Raw genomic sequence first — 17910 nt, 5'->3', positions numbered from 1 at the left:
GCAGAGGCTCCACCAAATCACAGATCTAGGATTTTCATCTTTCTTGGTCTCCTCCCTAGAATCCTGGCAACAGATGTGTGTTCTTTCTCTTAGGGGAACCCTGCCTGGGGTTGCTATGGAGATAGGACGCTGCGACTTGCAGAGCAACTAGGACCCAGAAATCGCCGAGCAGACCTAAGCAAAGCCACTGCCTTGCGTTGCCTCCTTCCATATCTGTACGCACCCTTCATCCAGAACTTTTTTTCTCTTGACTCCTTCCATGGAAGACTCGACCCCCCTGAAACAAAAAATACAACACCAAGAACTTGGGGAAACAGGGCGGCCGTGGGAAGAAATGGTAACAGCCTCCCAAGATCCTGAACCTGCGTTATCCGAGGCCTCAGAGTCGGAGCAGGGGCCGGAAACTGGACCCCAGCCCAGGAGCAGCCCTCCTGGGATCCCCCAATCTGGAGCCAGCACGCCTGTGGATGACCTCGTAGGACCAGGTGTGTCATCTCCACCTTCCCCATCTCAGGAGCCCTCTTCCACTCCTTCTCCCCTGGCTCTGGCCGTGCAGGACCTTATGGCACCATGGCAGTCAGACAAGACCACTAGTGTGATTTCTGAAGCTGGGACACCTCACTTTGACCATTTGGAACAATCATCTGATAACGGAGAGTCAACTCCTCATCAAACATACCAATCAGAGGGAAACACTTTTCATCATTCTCAGCAAACCAAATGTCACCTGTATGGACCGAGGGATGTGAGCTACAACAACTCTAAACGGGAAGAGCTGAGATTTGACATTTTTCAAGAAGAAGACTCAAACAGTAACTATGACCTGGATCAGCCTGAGTCTGGGGCTTCTGAAGTGGCCCCCAGCATGCTTGAGATTGCCATTCAGAATGCTAAGGCTTACCTACTAAAGTCCAGTAGCAAGTCGGGCTTAAATCTGTAAGTCTTGGAGGAAGGGGGTTGGGGGAGAAATTTGGCAAAGGAAAGTATCTCTGTGTGGGGATGTGTTTCTGTGGGTGAATGGAAATATATCTGAAGTCTGTATGAGTGAGAGAGTGACTTAATAACTCTTTGTATCATAGGACTCAAAATAGGTCACTGGTGGAGATTCTTCTAGCTTCTTTAAAGACCCTAGGTGCACAGATATAAAATCTAGGAATTGTGGAGTCTGGGGTTTGAAAGAAACCATAAAGACAGTGAAGTCCTAGCATCTCTCCAAGATGCTTGTAAAAAAAGAACTGTCTACCAAAATCTAAGCATTCTAAGTGCTTATATGGCTTGGTTTTGAGTCTGCACCCAGGCCAGTGCTAGGGTGATAGATTACCTGCGTTAAACTGGAACTGTCCTGATTGAGCACTGAAAGTTCTGCATCCTAAGAAACCTCTCAGTCCTAGGCAAACCAGGAGAATTGGTCGCTATACAGGCCACCCAAAAAAACATGCCATTTTATCCAGATCTCTTAAAATGTGGTGATCAATGGCCCAGGAATGTTCTGACCATCCCATTATAGCTAAAATTCAGATCTTATCGTTGAGTATAATTTTCTAGAGATTCTTGCTGCCGGGGTAACATAACAATAGAATCAACAGAATTTTAGGGCTAGAAGGGACTTGAGAAAACATCTAATACAATCCACTTGTTTTTTAAGTGAGGGGACTAAGTCATGGAAAAATTAATTTGCTCAAGGTTTCTCTGGCTTACAGCACTCACTGACTCCTACCTTTCCCTCCCTATGCTTTAGCCACATGGCCTCTTCAGTTCCCATGCTGCTCCCTCTGCCTGAAAAGCTTCTGCCCTAAGTCTTTCTAAGTCTTTGCCTGGCTGGCTTCTCATCTTTTAGAAGTCAACTTCCACAGAACTCTATTATAACTGCCTGTTCTTTCCTTCATAGCACGTAAGGCCATTTATAATTGTACATAGACTTATAGACTTATATTTAATGTCTGACTCTCCCACTTAAGTGCAGGCCTTCAGAGTGAGGGACCATGTGAGTTTTGTACACCACTATATACTTAATGCCTAGCACAGTGCTATCAGCTATTTACTGAATAAATAATGAATTAATGAATGGAAGTACAGGAAATACAGCCCGGACCTTTTGAATCCAGTTAATCCACCACGTAATTTGCTGAGATGCCTCCTGATTAATCAGCAAACATTAAATGAATGCCCATTCAATATACAGTACGTGGCTAATGTTTGCAGCTATTACTTGGCTTTTAAAAATATGAGGTATAATTTTAAAGTCTGAAGAATAAGAAACCAATGAATATTTGATGCGAGAAATCTTCACAAAACCCAAATTAAAATATTATGTATAAATTACTGTTTTTAACTACAATTTACTCACGTTTCAGGGATGTGATTTGCTGCCTAGCAGTGGATTCTATCTGAATTACTGATATAAACTTCTTGTCACAATTCCCTGGGTTAAATAACAAGCATGAATTTACAAACTTTGATAAAATGCCAAAAGAGCTCATTATAACCACTTGAAAGTTCACAATGTAAAACTGAATACAAAACAAAAAACGGGAAACTTTCGTTTACTGAATGATTTTGTAACTGACATTACTTAAATAGCTAAATTTAATTTAATTTCCAAATATTAAGTCTCTGAGGTAACAAATGAATACCTTCCATAATATTCACTATTATTTTCTAAGTGCTTTAGAGCCTGTATTTAAAAATGGCTTTTAGTAAAGGAAAGCTTTAACTCCATCTCCTATATGCAGACCTTATTTGACAGCCATGAAAGCTGTTTTTTTGTTGTTGTTGCAATTAAAACAATATTTGCCTAAAATACAAAATTTCACATTGTTGAATAAAAACCCTACAGAAAATAATTGCTTGCTTCTTTTTTGCCAGTCATAATATTTCTGTTCATTTATAAAAATAGCAATATTTTGAGAAAGAATATGATATTCTTCATATATAATATTTGTAAACTGGCCTTCACATTGGTTGCCCATATAATCTACATATTTTTCTTTGACATTCTTAAGATCTGTGAGATAGATACAGATATTAAAGAAAAAAAAAAAAAAAACTAACCTGGCAGTCCAGTGGTTAAGACTTCACCTTCCAGTGCAGGGTATGTGGGTTCAATCCCTGGTCAGGAAGCTAAGATCCATTAAGCCACGCAGCACTGCCAAAAAAAAAAAGAGAACTTGCTTTGATTTATTTTATGCTCAAAGTTTTTCTTGGCAGTGGTAGAAATTACTGTGTTTTTCCACTAAAAATCTCTAAAGTCTTCGAGTTCTTGAAGTTTCCTAAAAACCCACTGAGAATGCATGAAATGTTTTTCAAATGCTTTTGACAGGGTTATTATCTGGAATTCTCTCTTTTTGGGTAGATATGATCATCTTTCTGAAATGCTGACCAAGGTCTTAGATAAGCGTCCTGAAAATGCTGTGGACATCATTGAAAATGTGAGCCAAGAAGTGAAGATGGAACATTTTAGTATAAAACTGGATACACTCCAAAATGAGAATGAGATGCTTCCAGCCTATGAAATAGCAGAGAAGCAAAAAGCTCTTTTTCTCCAGGGAAATTTAGAAGGAGCTGACCAAGAAATGGAAGATGAAATAGTAAGTCACTCCTGTAAATTTGAATAGGTCAAACTTAGGGTTTGGAGGTTAGTGGGGTGTGGCTTTAAATTCATATCCACTGCCTTTTATAGCTTACTAAATAGTATTGCAGCCTCATTTCACACCACTCATTTCCTTGGTTAGAGTTTCTTATGTTTTCACACAGTGTTTTAGTATTTCAGAGGCTTAGCTGTTTTATATGTTTGTAGGGTTAAACTGCTTGATATCAGAAAAAATGTTTTCTTCATCTTTTATATTCTCCAAAGTACCTGGTACAGATCTTAGTGTGTAGCTGTTTCTTATTAAATATTTGCTGAATGAATGAATAAATGTCACATAATTTAAAATTAGGCTTTAAATCAAGTTGCCTATTTTCCCCTTTAATTTACTGGAAAAATTAAAAGAACTTCTAATGTCATTTGCATTCTCTTCCAAGGCTACTTCTTCATATTGTGTCTTGACAGTATATATATTATGTCAATGAGACAGGAGAGAAATGAAATATTTCTTTTAATCCTCATAGATAAATTGCTGAAAATATTTACAAAGTTGGTGACAGAGATAAAAAGGTATCATTCGAGAATAAAATCAGCTGTATTACTGAAATTTTACCTCCAAATATTTCAAATCAGTATACGCTACTGTTTCCTAAATGCCTGCATATTTGCAATTTATTCTACTGAGTAATTTATACTGTACATCTACTGAGCTTCTATGTTCTGTTACTATTAGACTATTTAAAACTGTCCTCATACTTGCAAATTTGATGTTTGGAGTAACATATGTTCAGAAAAGGACATACAGTTCAGTCAAAGAAAGAGGAGGAGTAGGGATATGCACAGTAGGTTTACCCTCTAGAGCTCCTTAGCTGTTATAGGGAGACACAAATTGACACAATGAGATATAGAATACTCAGAAGGAACAAGTGATAGGTGTCAAGGATTTGATATTGGCTGACCTTTTCTAAAAATATCTTACTCCAAACACTTGATTATGTAGCCACATATAGTATTGACAAGTCTGGTGGCAAACAGCATGTGGGGATCAAACAGAAGGCAGGCACTCTCATGCAGGAGTTTATCAAAGAAGGTTCGACTCCAGTATGAGAATAGGGCACTGCACTATCTATAGGCACAGTATTACAAGGCAGGGATCTACGTTCTGAACTAGGTTTTGGGATGAGAATACAGATAAGCTGTTCTGATGCTGGAACCTGAGCCTCTTAACCAGATTCCATCAATTCCTCCTAATAAAGAGTAGGATTGGTTTTAGAGAAAGGATGAACCAAGTTATCAGATGAAGATAAAAAGTTCTACCTCAGAGAGTAGAAAGATTCAGGAACAGGAAGACAGGTAGCTCTTGGAACTCTGTCCCAGACTGATATGTTTAGAGTATTAATATTTCTATTCATGTCTTTGAACACACCAGAATTCCTGTTCTTAGTCTTCAGCATTCATTTATTCCTTCACCCATTGATTTGCAAACATACCTGCATGCTAGGTACTGACATATACACATAAAAAAGACTTTTCTAACTTTACGTTGGTCACAGTCTAGTGAAAGAGGTAAAAAAAGATTAAAGTTATTTGGCTACTGCAGTAATAGAGATATGGTGGAAAAAACAGGGGCTTTTGAATTAGATCTGAATTTGAATCCTAGTTCAATCACTTATTCCCTGTGTGACTCTAAATGACTAAACCTTTCCAAGCCTCAGGGGTAATCACATGGCAACAACTTGAGGGGTAGAGGTCCTATATATAAAGGATCTGGCACATCCTAGAAACTTAATGAATAGTAGCAGTTACTACTGCGTTGTTTCGACAAGCTATGAGCAACTAACTCTGCTATTAGGGTCTCGGCAATGCTTTGTAATGGCAGTGATATTTCATTTCGATCATGAAGGATAAGTAGAAGTTCACCAGGTGAAGACTATAAGGCATAAAATTCTGGGCCAAAAGCACAATAAAATGTCAAGAGAGATTATTTAGCATTTGGGAAACTGACTTCAGATTTGAGGGATTTTGAGTGAAGGAAATGAAGCAAGCAAGGTGCTTTAAAGCTAGACTGCTCACCGTGTATTGATAAGAAATTGATCTCTTGCGTACAGTGGGAAATTAATAGAGGCTTTTAGTAGAGAAAGCATGGTCTGACTTATGGTTTAGGAACATAAATTTGGTAGTAATGTGGAGCAGAATGAAAGAAGAAGGGTTTGAATGGGGACAAGGAAGACAGTATTAGAAGACTTCTGTGACAGGACAAGTAGTCCAGGTGGAGACTAGCATGTTAAAGAGGAGGGGATAATGCCAACAGCTCTTTAGGTGGTGGAATCAATAGGACTTTAACTAAATATGAGAGTCAAGGGAGTCAGAGGGAGCAAGGATGACTGAACTTTCTAGTTCGGGAAACTGAGTGATGGTGATATCTTTGGAAAATATTCAGATTGAAAGTTCTCGTAGCTGGCTAGGAATAAGGGTGTGAAATGTAGGAGGAAAGTTAGAGTGAGACAAGTAGATTTTAAAAACCACATATCACTTGGGTTGGTGTGGGAGAAATCTTCTAAGCATAAAGTGCTGAGTGATGAGATGACTGAAATTTTGAGGACACTGATATTTAGGCCTCAATTAATTAAAAAGACTAAGAAGTAATAGTTATAGAAGACAGAGTAGGATCAGAGCGCGTGGTGCAATAGATCCCAAAGAAACAGTCTTACAATCAGATGAGATTAGGATTGAAAAAAGTCATTATGCTTATTTTGACACTCTATTTTTCAACTCAAGTTATAATACAAATGAGAGCAGATCATTTGTAAGAATAGCAAAGTGCTCTTAATTTCTCAGGGTCTAAAGGTTGTCTTGCCAAGTTATCCCTAGCTCAGTTAAGGTTATTTTCTACTTTCTCAAAAATGTTTTTCTAGAGTTCACTTGAGACTCTTTTTATTTTCCTGTATTTCTTTTTTGGAATTATTTCTGCTTTTCTCATTTTAAACCCCAAATTATTTATCATAAGTAGAAGCAAGCATCTAACTAAATTATGTCTTCAAATGTAGTCATGCCTGAGCATTTACCTTATTATACATTCCATTTATTTATCCTGTATATTACACCCATATTGATTTTTATTTACTCTATATCTTACCATATGCATATTATAAATATTTATTAAATGTATGATAATATATAAAAACATATATAAGCATATATTTATAAAAATTATTTTCTAAATATCTGTAGGTAGGTTTTGCTATATTTATTTGGCAAATATGGCATTTTTAAATTTTTAAATGTTTTTTGAATTTTATTTTTTACTACAGCAGGTTCTTATTGGTTATCTATTTTATATATATTACTGTATGCTATATTTTATTATTTCAAGATAGTAAAGGCGCCACTTAAATATTTCTTATAAGGAGAGGATGTTGGACTTTTTTTTCCATGGTAGGTTATTACAAGATATTGAATATAGTTCCCTGTGTTATACAGTAAATCCTTGTTGCTTATCTATTTTATGTATAATAGTTTGTATCTGTTAATCCCATACTCAATTTATCCCTCCCCTCCCTTTCCCCTTTGCTAACCATAAATTTGTTTTCTGTGTCTGTGAGTCTATTTCTGTTTTGTATATAGATTCATTTACATTAGTTTTTAGATTCTACATGTAAGTGATATATAATATTTGTCTTCCTGTCTTACTTCACTTAGTATGATATTCTCTAGGTCCATCCATGTTGCTGCAAATGGCAATAGTTCATTCTTATGGCTGAGTAGTATTCCGTTGTATACACATACCACATCTTCTTAAACCAGTCATCTGTTGATGGGAACTTGGGTTGTTTCCATGTCTTGGCTATTGTAAATAGTGCTGCTATAAACATCAGGGTGCATGTATCTTTTGCAGTTGTGTCTTTGTTTTCTTCAGATACATACCCAGGCATGGAACTGCTGGATCATATGATGGTTCTATTTTAAATTTTTTAAGGAACCTCCATACTGTTTTCCATAGTGGCTACACCAATTTACATTCCCAACAGCGTAGGAGAGTTCCTTTTCTCCTTGTAGATTTTTTGATGATAGCTATTCCGACCAGCGTGAGGTGATACCTATTGTGGTTTTGATTTGTAGTCTCTAATAATTAGTGATATTGAGCATCTTTTCATGTGCCTGTTGGCCATCTGTATATCTTCTTTAGAGAAATGTCTATTTAGGTCTTCTGCCCATTTTCTGATTGGGTTGTTTGTTTTTTGATATTGAGTTGTATAAATTGTTTGTATGTTTTGGATATTGACCCCTTGTCAGCAGCATCATTTGCAAATATTTTCTCCCATTCCCTAGGTTGTCTTTATGTTTTGTTAGTATTTTCTTTTGCTATGCAAAAGCTTGTAAGTTTGATTAGGTCCCATTTATTTTTGCTTTTATTTCTTTTGCCTTGGGAGACTGATCTAAGAAAATATTGCTATGATTTATGTCCAAGAATGTTTTGCCTATGTTCTCTTCTAGGAGTTTTATGGTGTTGTGACTTATATTCAGCTCTTTAAGCCATTTTCAGTTTATTTTTGTATATGGTGTGAGGGTGTACTAATTTCATTGATTTATATGTAGCTGTCCAGCTTTCCCAATACCACTTGCTGAAGAGACTGTCTTTTCTCCATTGTATATTCTTATCTCCTTTGTCGTGGATTATTTGGCCATGGGTGTGTGGGTTTATTTCTGGGCTCTCTATTCTGTTCCATTGATCTATATGTCTGCTTTTGTGCCAAAACCATGCTGATTTGATTACTATAGCATTGTAGTATTGTCTGAAGTCTGGGAGGGTTATACCTCCAGCTTTGTTTTTTCCTCAGATTGCTTTGGCAATTCTGGGTCTTCTGTAGTTCCATATAAATTTTAGAATTAATTGTTCTAGTTCTGTGAAAAATGTCATGGTTTTCAAAAATAGGGATCACATTAATGTAGACTGCAAACAGTTCTCTTATGGATAAAATATTAATCACAGCAATTGTATTCCCAGGCAGAACACTCTCTTCCAAATGTAATGGAGTCAGCTTTTTATTTTGAACAAGCTGGAGTCGGTTTGGGCACAGATGAGACTTATCGCATATTTCTTGCCCTCAAGCAGCTTACTGACACCCACCCAATCCAAAAATGTCGTTTCTGGGGTAAGATCTTAGGTCTGGAAATGAATTATATTGTAGCTGAAGTGGAATTCCGCGAGGGAGAAGATGAAGAGGAGGTGGAAGAGGAAGATGAACCTGAAGAGAGGGACAATGGAGACAATGAAGCTGATGAAGATGAATTACCAAGGTCCTTTTACAAGGCCCCACAGTCTATTCCAAAGGAAGAAAGCAGAACAGGTGCCAACAAATATGTCTATTTTGTTTGCAATGAACCAGGAAGACCATGGGTGAAGTTACCAGGAGTTACACCTGCACAAATTGTTATTGCAAGAAAAATCAAGAAATTTTTCACTGGGCGATTGGATACCCCCATCGTAAGCTACCCACCCTTCCCAGGAAATGAGAGTAATTACTTACGAGCACAAATTGCCAGAATTTCAGCAGGGACTCAGGTCAGCCCTCTAGGATTCTATCATTTTGGTGAAGAAGAAGAAGGAGAAGAGGAGGAAGAAACAGAAGGCAGGCGAGATAGCTTTGAAGAAAACCCTGATTTTGAAGGCATCCAAGTGATTGATCTAGTGGAATCCCTATCCAATTGGGTTCATCATGTACAACATATACTCCCTCAGGTAGGGGCTTTGCAATTCTCAATCTATCATCTAGTCAGCAAATATTTATTAAATTCTGTCTACAATGCATACAATATATACAAGACAAAGGCCTTCAGACTCCAGAGACAATTAAAAAACCTAGTGAAAACAGAGTACTGTATAATTGCCAAGTAGTATAAACCTGTGATCCAAATGTAAATAAAATAAATATTCCTATGGAGTATTTGACAAGTTACATAAGGATTTAGATTTAGGTGTGTTGTGAAATTATTTTCTATATGTTAAATATAGATGGTACATTAATTTTGGTAGGAGTTCTTTTATTCTATTTTTATAATACAAGGAACTTTTTTTGCCAAGAATGATAAAAGATTCTAACAAAAACAAGTAAACAGTGTTCTATAACAGTTATATAGAACCTATTCTGCCAGTTGTTCTTAATAGCACTTTATATGTATTATCTCATTTAAAACTCACAACTGTATGAAAGACTAATATCCTTATTTTACAGATGACGAAATTAAGGCAGAGGGTTTAGGAAATGTCACAAGGGGAATATAGCTAATAAACAACAGGGTCAGATGTGAATGGGCAGAATGGATCCAGAGTCCATACTCTTAATCCATCTGTTAAACTGTCTCATCTGCAGGTAGAAAATCTTCATTATACTTTAATGTACATAAGAGATATTCTTAAATACCTCTAGATGAGTTAATTAAATGAGAAATTATAAGCCACAAACTCCATACCTAATCTTATTATCACATTTTTGTTATTAATAATAATAATAGTAACTTACCTTCACATAAATCAGTAAAATGATTACCTTCTTCACCAAGGTTCTAATGATTTTAATATATAAATGTCCTGTAACTTCAAGAAGTGGGCAGATTCTTGAAATAAATAGTACAGTCTTTGCTTAAAATAACATTGATCAAAACAGCTTTTGGTAAATATATGTTGAATGATCGATCAATATGCCACATAATGGGACGTCATGCAGATAATTACTTCGATCCAAAAGAATATTTTGATATTTTAAGGTCCTTGTTAGACTACTAAATCTTCCAACATTTATACCCAGGGTCGCTGTAATTGGTTCAACCCCAAACGAAAAAGTGAGGAAGAAGAAGCAGCAGAAGCAGAAGCAGAAGAAGAAGAAGAAGAAGAAAGAGAAGAGCTTGACTACATAGAACAGGAAGTAGGGCCTCCTCTCTTGACACCAATCTCTGAAGATTTAGGTAATTTTACACAATATATTTGTGTGTGTGTGTATAGTCATACCTAAGTATGTACACATGTACATACAAGCAAACTTTGGAGGTATTGCGGGATAAATTCCAGACCACTGCAATAAAGTGAGTCAATAATTTTTTGGTTTCCCAGTGCATATAAAAGTTTTGTTTACACTCTACTGTAGTCTATTAAGTGTGCAATAACATTATTTCCCAAAATATGTACATACCTTAATTAAAAAACACTGTATTGTGGGGGGATGAGAGAATTAGGTGAGGGAAATTAAGAGGTACAAACTTCCAGTTACAAAATAAATGAGTCAAGGGTATGAAATGTACAGTGTGGGGAATATAGTCCAAATAAAAAGGTCTTTGTATGGTGACATACAAAGTGGCTAAACTTGTCGTGGTGATCATTTTGAAATGTATAGAAAATAAATCACTATGTTGTGTAACAGGAACTAACATAGTGTTGTAGGTCAATTATACAAAAAAACAAATATACATGCAAACTCAAAGAAAAAGAGATCAAACTGGAAGAAAAAATATTGTATTGCTAAAAAATGCTAACCATCATCTGAGCCTTCAGCGACTCATAATCTTTTTACTGGTGGAGAGTCTTTCCTTGATGTTGATGGCTGTTGACTAATCAGGGTGGTGGTTGGTGAAGGTCTTAAAATAAGACGACAAGGAAGTTTACCACATTGACTCTTCCTTTCGCAAAGGATTTCTCAGTAGCATGCAAAGCTGTTTGATAGCATTTTACTCACAGTAGAAAACTGAAGTCAATCTTCTCAAACTCTGCCACTGCTTATTAACTAAGTTTATGTCATATGTAAATCCTTTGTATTCGTTTCAACAATCTTCACAGCATTTTCACCAGGAGTAGATTCCATGTCCATGTCAAGAAACCACTGTCTTTGTTCATCCATAAGAAGCAACTCCTTACCATTCAAGTTTTATCATGAGATTGCAGCAATTCAGTCACCACTTCTTTTTTTTGTGTGTGTGTTACGCGGGCCTCTCACTGTTGCGGCCTCTCCCGTTGCGGAGCACAGGCTCCGGACGCGCAGGCTCAGCGGCCATGGCTCACGGGCCCAGCCGCTCCGCGGCATGTGGGATCCTCCCAGACCGGGGCACGAACCCGTGTCCCCTGCATCGGCAGGCGGACTCTCAACCACTGCGCCACCAGGGAAGCCCTGGCACCACTTCTAATCACAGTTCTCTTGCTATTTCCACCACATCTGCAATTACTTCTTCCAACTGAAGTCTTGATCCCCTCAAAGTCATCCATGAGGGTTGGAATCAATGTCTTCCAAGCTCCTGTTAATGTTGACATTTTGACCACTTCCCATGAATCATATATGTTCTTAATGGCATCTAGAAAGGTGAATCCTTTCCAGGTTTTCCTTTTTAAATTTTATTTGTTAAATTCTCCCATTTATTTTTTCCTTCCAGTTGTATTGATATAATTGACATACAGCACTGTATAAGTTTAAGGTGTAAGACATAATGATTTGACTAAAATACATCACAAAATGATAACCACAATAAGTTTAGTCACCACCCATTATCTCATATAGTTAAAAAAGAAAAATGAAAAAGAATTTTCCTTGTGACGTGATGAGAACTCTCAGGATTTACTCTATTCACACCTTTCATATATAACACACATCAGTGTTAATTATATTAATCATGTTGTACATGACATCCCTAGTACCTACTTATTAGGATGTTTGTACCTTTTGACCACCTTCCTTCAATTTCAATTCCCCTTCCGACAACCCACCATCTCTGGTAATCACAAACCTGATCTCTTGTTTTATGAGCTTTTTTGTTTGTTTTTGAAGTATAATTGACCTACAGCACAATATTAGTTCCTGGTGCACAACATAATTCACCATTGTTGGAGCAGTCAGAACACACACAATATTTATAGAATTAAGTTCTCTGTTTTACATGGGCATGGTTTTTGGTACCCCAATACAATTACAATAGTAACATTAAAGATCACAGATCACCATAACAAATACAATAATAATGAAAAAGTCTGAAATACTGAGAGAATTACCAAAATGTTACAGAGACACGAGGTGAGCAAGTGCTGTTGGAAAAAATGGTGTCAACAGGCTTGCTTGATGCAGGGTTGCCACAAAATTTCAATTTGCAAAAAACTCCATACCTGTTAAGCACAATAAAACAAGGTATGCCATACTATGTATGTATACAATGTAATACATATTTTTATATATATACCAAATACTCTCTCTATATTGATACTGTATGTGTATATATACACAGATATTTCCTGCTTTTCAAAAGATAGACTTACATCACTTTGCTTTTATGAGAGAACTACATTAGTACCTATTTTCACTGATAGAAATCCAGAGGATTTTCTCTTTTACGAAGAAAAAAAAAAAGGCAAAAATAGCGTTCAGCACTTGTTTTGCAGTGAGCAGTTATAGAAGCAGCACACACTTCAATCTGTCAGAGGGGCACCTCCAAGCTCCTTCTCCAGTAACTACACTCAGCATCTCAGCATCAAGTTGCCATAGCTTTGAACTGTGCTTGTGAGTTTCTATGCTTTATCTCAGTTAATCTCGTCAATACATTAGCAAGATGTGTCCTAAGGTAATTGCTTCTTCGCTCTATGTCATTTCAGCTTAAAAAAGGTTTCATAGGAATGCTCTACTTTTGGATAGTGGGAGAAACCTGTGTACACACACACACACACACACACACACACACACACACACACACACACACACACACACTACAGTACATGGTAGGAATAAAGAACGTAATGTAGCTGGCCCCACCGAGAACTGTCTAGGACAGAGGTTGCAGGAGTGCACTGCAGAAGAAGTATAAGGTGGCTCTACCTCTTAGTGGAAATGCTGATAGCTACCTTTTTTATCATTCTTGTTTTGCATTCTACAGATCATAAACACATGACATAGCTAAAATATGAGGTACTGTTTTTGGTTTTTTTCTAATCTACTATTGCTTTCATATTCTTTTTTTCTTCCTATTCAGTTTTGGAGCATTCATGCTTATAACCCTAGCTCTCTTTCGTAATGATTTGGTCATCACGTATTTTTCCCTCCGCCACATAGGCCTCCTCTTGTAAAACTTATTTTCTCTGCTTTACAAATGTACACACACATATAAACACACACAAATATATATATATACACATATGTGTGTGTATATATATATCTATATAAATGTATACACATTTTTTTTCAAATTTCATTTTTATACAACGTTCATATAATACCCTCCTGCTCTTATGTTAAGCTGCTAATGTTTTAACTTTATGTCAAGTGTGTATTTTAAGATTTATAAATACAGCTTTTCTGTTACACAGTATATCCTTGTCTATTTAGCAGTTAAGTCTATTTTGAATTTCTCTTTGGTTTACAGAGATCCAGAATATACCGCCTTGGACAACACGGTTATCCTCAAATCTCATTCCTCAATATGCTATAGCAGTCCTTAGATCCAACCTTTGGACTGGAGCATATGCCTTTTCCAATGGCAAGTAAGTATGTGACAACTTACAAGGCTATTATTTTGATTATTTAACTTCTGGAAATTATAAGTTATCACTGGAATGTCAAGTGTGTATGGCATAAGATTAATTCAAACAACATCCATCTTATACAACAAAGCATAAAATTTAGAACATTAGAGTAATTCAGACTTCTGCCTTTTCATCTGAATTATCCAATTAATGGGGCTAAAATATGTTTTTTCTTCTATGATTATTTGAGTAATTGATATTCATTTCATGGAGGTAATTCTAAGCAGTATTTAGTTTAAATCTCATCATTTTTGTTGGATATCTTGATAAAAGATAATTTAAAATATGTATGATTTAGGCTATCACTTTCAAAAGAGTTAGGATAAGAGGATAGTAAACGTCCTTTAATTCCTCACCCAGAGCTTACACTTTCATTTGTCTTATGCTTCCATGTCTTACTTAATAACCTAGTGTCAGAAGCTCGGCTGAGCTGGAGAGCTGAGCGGTCAAATGTCAAAGTAGCCATTAAAGCAACAAGCCAGAAATGAAAATGTTAAGCCTTTAATCACTTACTGTGATGGTATAACCAAGTTGAAGGACTGATTCCCCCCACCCCAACCCCGTTCCATTTTCCCCCATGGAATGGCACACTGGTGGAAGGTCAGATGGGTCAGCAGAGTTGTGGGGTCATCTCAATGACAAGCAAGTCCCCACGTAAGGCTCCTGCAGTTTTAAGGACCTGTGACCAGAGAAAGGTGGGGAGGACTAGGGAAAAGTACTGGCTACTGAGTCAAGAGTAGGGGAAGTGTCTATAAGGTCTCCCCTTCTCTCACCCAACCCTCATTAGGAAGCCTTGGCAAAGGGGCCTGAAGAAGACCTCTGCTGAAGGCCTCAGATGAAGAGGCCTGGGAATGAAGGCACCTGGGCCAGGAACACAATTGTGTTAAGAGCATGACAGGCCAGAGGGGCCAGAATCCTTGACCACAACGCTCTCTTAGAGATTGCAGTGCACTGGCTATGCACCAAGTCTGGGGTGGAGAGGGCAGTTTCCCTGCTGTGAGGCCTAACTAGGTAAAGGTTTTGTAATTGCTCAAGGATGGACCTGAAAAAACACACATAGGTTGTTAACCACAAGTCCAACTTCTCACCCAGCTAAGAGTTTTCAAGGTTGGCAACTTCTTAATTCTTTCTAACTCTAAGGAAGGTATGTAATTTTTAACTTCATTGCTTTGTTTTTCTGAAAATAATTAAAAGATGAAAGGCTGTGGTCCAGGTGTAGGGTACATTTTGACAGGGTCTGGCCCTATGTTTTCTTAACCAGCTTAAGCAGTTTGGATCATAGTAATTCCCTGTGGTAAAAGAATCATTTAGGGATATTTCATCTCTAATGCATTTAAAATATACTGTACTGTTTTAACATTATGGGACTATGATACTCTAAGTACCTTATCCTTACAGAAAATAAGGTTCAATTTTTCTTACTGAAAAATTATACAATGATCTACATTTTTTTTTAACTTACAGAAAGTTTGAAAATTTCTACATAGGCTGGGGTCATAAATATAGTCCAGACAGCTATACACCTCCAGTTCCACCACCAGTTTATCAAGAGTACCCCAGTGGACCAGAAATTACAGAAATGGATGACCCTAGTGTGGAAGAGGAGCAGGCTTTCAGGGCTGCACAAGAAGCAGCTGTAAATTCAACAGAGGAAAATGAAGAAACTGAGGAAGATGAAGATGAGGAAGATGACTATGACTAATAAAAATAAAATTAGCCCAGTTTTACGAGATTGATACACACATATTCCTTATTTGGGACTGATATATATATATACACACACATATAGTTGCCTATATATATATAGGCAACTATTGATGTGCAAAATACCATTCCTTGAAAATATAAAATTTGGAATTTTGTATGTATAACTATTAATATGTACTTTTAGAAAGATACTCAATGGATTTTTCAGAGGCTAAATGACATTTTCTTACATTACTGTTTTGATGGCTGCAGCTAATGGAATATGTGCCTCTATATTTTTTCTCTTTTTTTTTAAGTCTCAGGTTGAATTTCTAATATGGCAAACATGGAAATACATAACCCACAAAAGCTCCTTGGGAACGTAAATATTTTTTGAGCATCAAGGAATACTGAGACCAAAAATATTGAAAATAACTAAATTAGAGCGTGTGTTCTTAAGCAATCTGTGATATTGTATGCAAATACTGTGTGTATATACTGTGTACTGTGTGTATATACATGCAAATACTGTGTGTATATACATCTCTCTATATATATTCCCCCCCTGTGGGGAGAGGGTATGTAACTCCACCACCTGCTCAAAGACTGTGGGAACATTCAAATTTTTTAACTCTTTTGCTTGTTGCTTCTTAAAGAAATGTCTCAATGTAACTCTTCTTTCATCCTATAGAAACCGGTTTTATCTGATTTCAGGGAAAACAATTTGCACAGACAGCTAGCTGGGACATCCAAAGACTTCAAACTGATATCTTCTACCACTGCTTTTCTAAAATTAGTTATTTCCATTCATCAAAACAGTATTTTTAAGTTCTATATGTGATGTGCCAGGCACTGTGGGGCTACTGTTAAAAACTAGACATTGCTCCTGAAATCTTCGCGCTTACATTCAAGGAGGGAATAATTAGAATAGCAGGTATTGTGATACAAATATTACACCATAGGACAGTGTCTGTCAAACTCTGTGGTGAAGAACCAATTAAAAAAAAAAACAACTGCTAATCCATGGCTATTATCTGTGTGAAATAGAATAAAAGTATGTCAGCAATTGTAACTTCTATAATTATCTTGTCATAGACTGGTGGTTTGCAGCTCAGCAATCTATACTTTGAGAAACGTTGCTTATCAAACACTTAGAAGGTGCATTTAATCCAAACTTGAGCAGTTCAGGAAGCATTTCTAAGTGGAAGCCCTTCTAAGAGGAGAACTAAGCGGGTAAAGGCCCTAGGCAGCACCAGCTGTATTTTGGCAAAGGTCTTTAGGCTGAAAGGAGTGAAACTTTGAGAGTGGTGAGAGATGAAACTGGAGAGGTATGCAGGGCCCAGATTGTGTGGGATGTTTGGATTTTAACAATGAGCAATGAAGAGGACTCAACTGGAAGTCGCGAAATCGCATTTGTATTTTAGAATGGTTTGCCTTCCGTGTGGAAGATGGACTGACAGAGGATCAAGACAGGGAGCCCATTTAGGAGGTTATTACATTGTCTAGGTAAGAGATAATGATGGCATGAAGGAGCGTAACTGCATGGGGATATAGAGTAGAAACCTGTTTACCAGTCTGGATGACAGAATATTAGAAATGATGGCTTCCAGAATTTTCCAGCTGGCAATATTATTTTTTAAGACTATGAAGGTTATGGTTTTGTCAGTTCTTGCTGTTAATACACATTATTTTTTTTAAAACATCTTTATTGGAGTATAATTGCTTTACAATGGTGTGTTAGTTTCTGCTGTATAACAAAGTGAATCAGCTATACATATTATTCATTCTTGGAGTGTAACTTTCTGTATTTGATGCCATAAATAATATTTATAGAACTTCATTCAAATAAGTTCTTGTTCATTTTTTCATGGGGCAGTAGACACTTACTGCTTTTCTTTTTTGTTATTTAATATCCATTTCTTCATCTACCCGGATTTCCTTTTGAGAAATTGCCTCTGTCCCATGGCATACAGTCACATGCTAATCAGATGTGCCCTCTCTGGAATCTGAAATTTGAGCAGACATTCTACCTCTGCTCCTAACCTGATTGACCCTGCTGTAAATTATGCCATATTCTAGCCCCTACTATTGC

The 17910-nt window shown here is 36.9% G+C and overlaps 1 protein-coding gene across 2 annotated transcripts; it reads left to right on the top strand.

The window, feature by feature from the left end:
• Positions 1–259: 259 nt before the first annotated feature.
• Positions 260–15834, top strand: RSPH4A (radial spoke head component 4A). Of its 2 annotated transcripts, XM_065889041.1 has the most exons (6): positions 260–936; positions 3353–3587; positions 8592–9326; positions 10393–10549; positions 13973–14090; positions 15597–15834. In XM_065889041.1, exons 1-6 carry the CDS (start codon positions 260–262, stop codon positions 15832–15834), a joined length of 2160 nt encoding a protein of 719 aa, XP_065745113.1. The 2 variants fall into 2 exon arrangements, with proteins under 2 accessions (XP_065745113.1, XP_065745114.1); XM_065889042.1 differs by lacking the exons at positions 10393–10549; positions 15597–15834 and having other exon boundaries at positions 13973–14038.
• Positions 15835–17910: the final 2076 nt, after the last annotated feature.

This window comes from Phocoena phocoena, chromosome 12, assembly GCF_963924675.1.
Source record: "Phocoena phocoena chromosome 12, mPhoPho1.1, whole genome shotgun sequence".
Lineage (NCBI taxonomy): Eukaryota > Metazoa > Chordata > Mammalia > Artiodactyla > Phocoenidae > Phocoena > Phocoena phocoena.
The sequence above is the reverse complement of the archived record's forward strand: the minus strand, read 5'-3'. Positions and strand labels throughout refer to the sequence as shown.

Coding starts and splice junctions, on each gene's coding strand:
- RSPH4A (XM_065889041.1), top strand. CDS start 260: ATGGAAGACTCGACCCCCCTGAAACAAAAAATACAACACCAAGAACTT. Junction 937..3,352: donor AGCAAGTCGGGCTTAAATCT/GTAAGTCTTGGA, acceptor CTTTTTGGGTAG/ATATGATCATCTTTCTGAAA. Junction 9,327..10,392: donor TACAACATATACTCCCTCAG/GTAGGGGCTTTG, acceptor ATTTATACCCAG/GGTCGCTGTAATTGGTTCAA.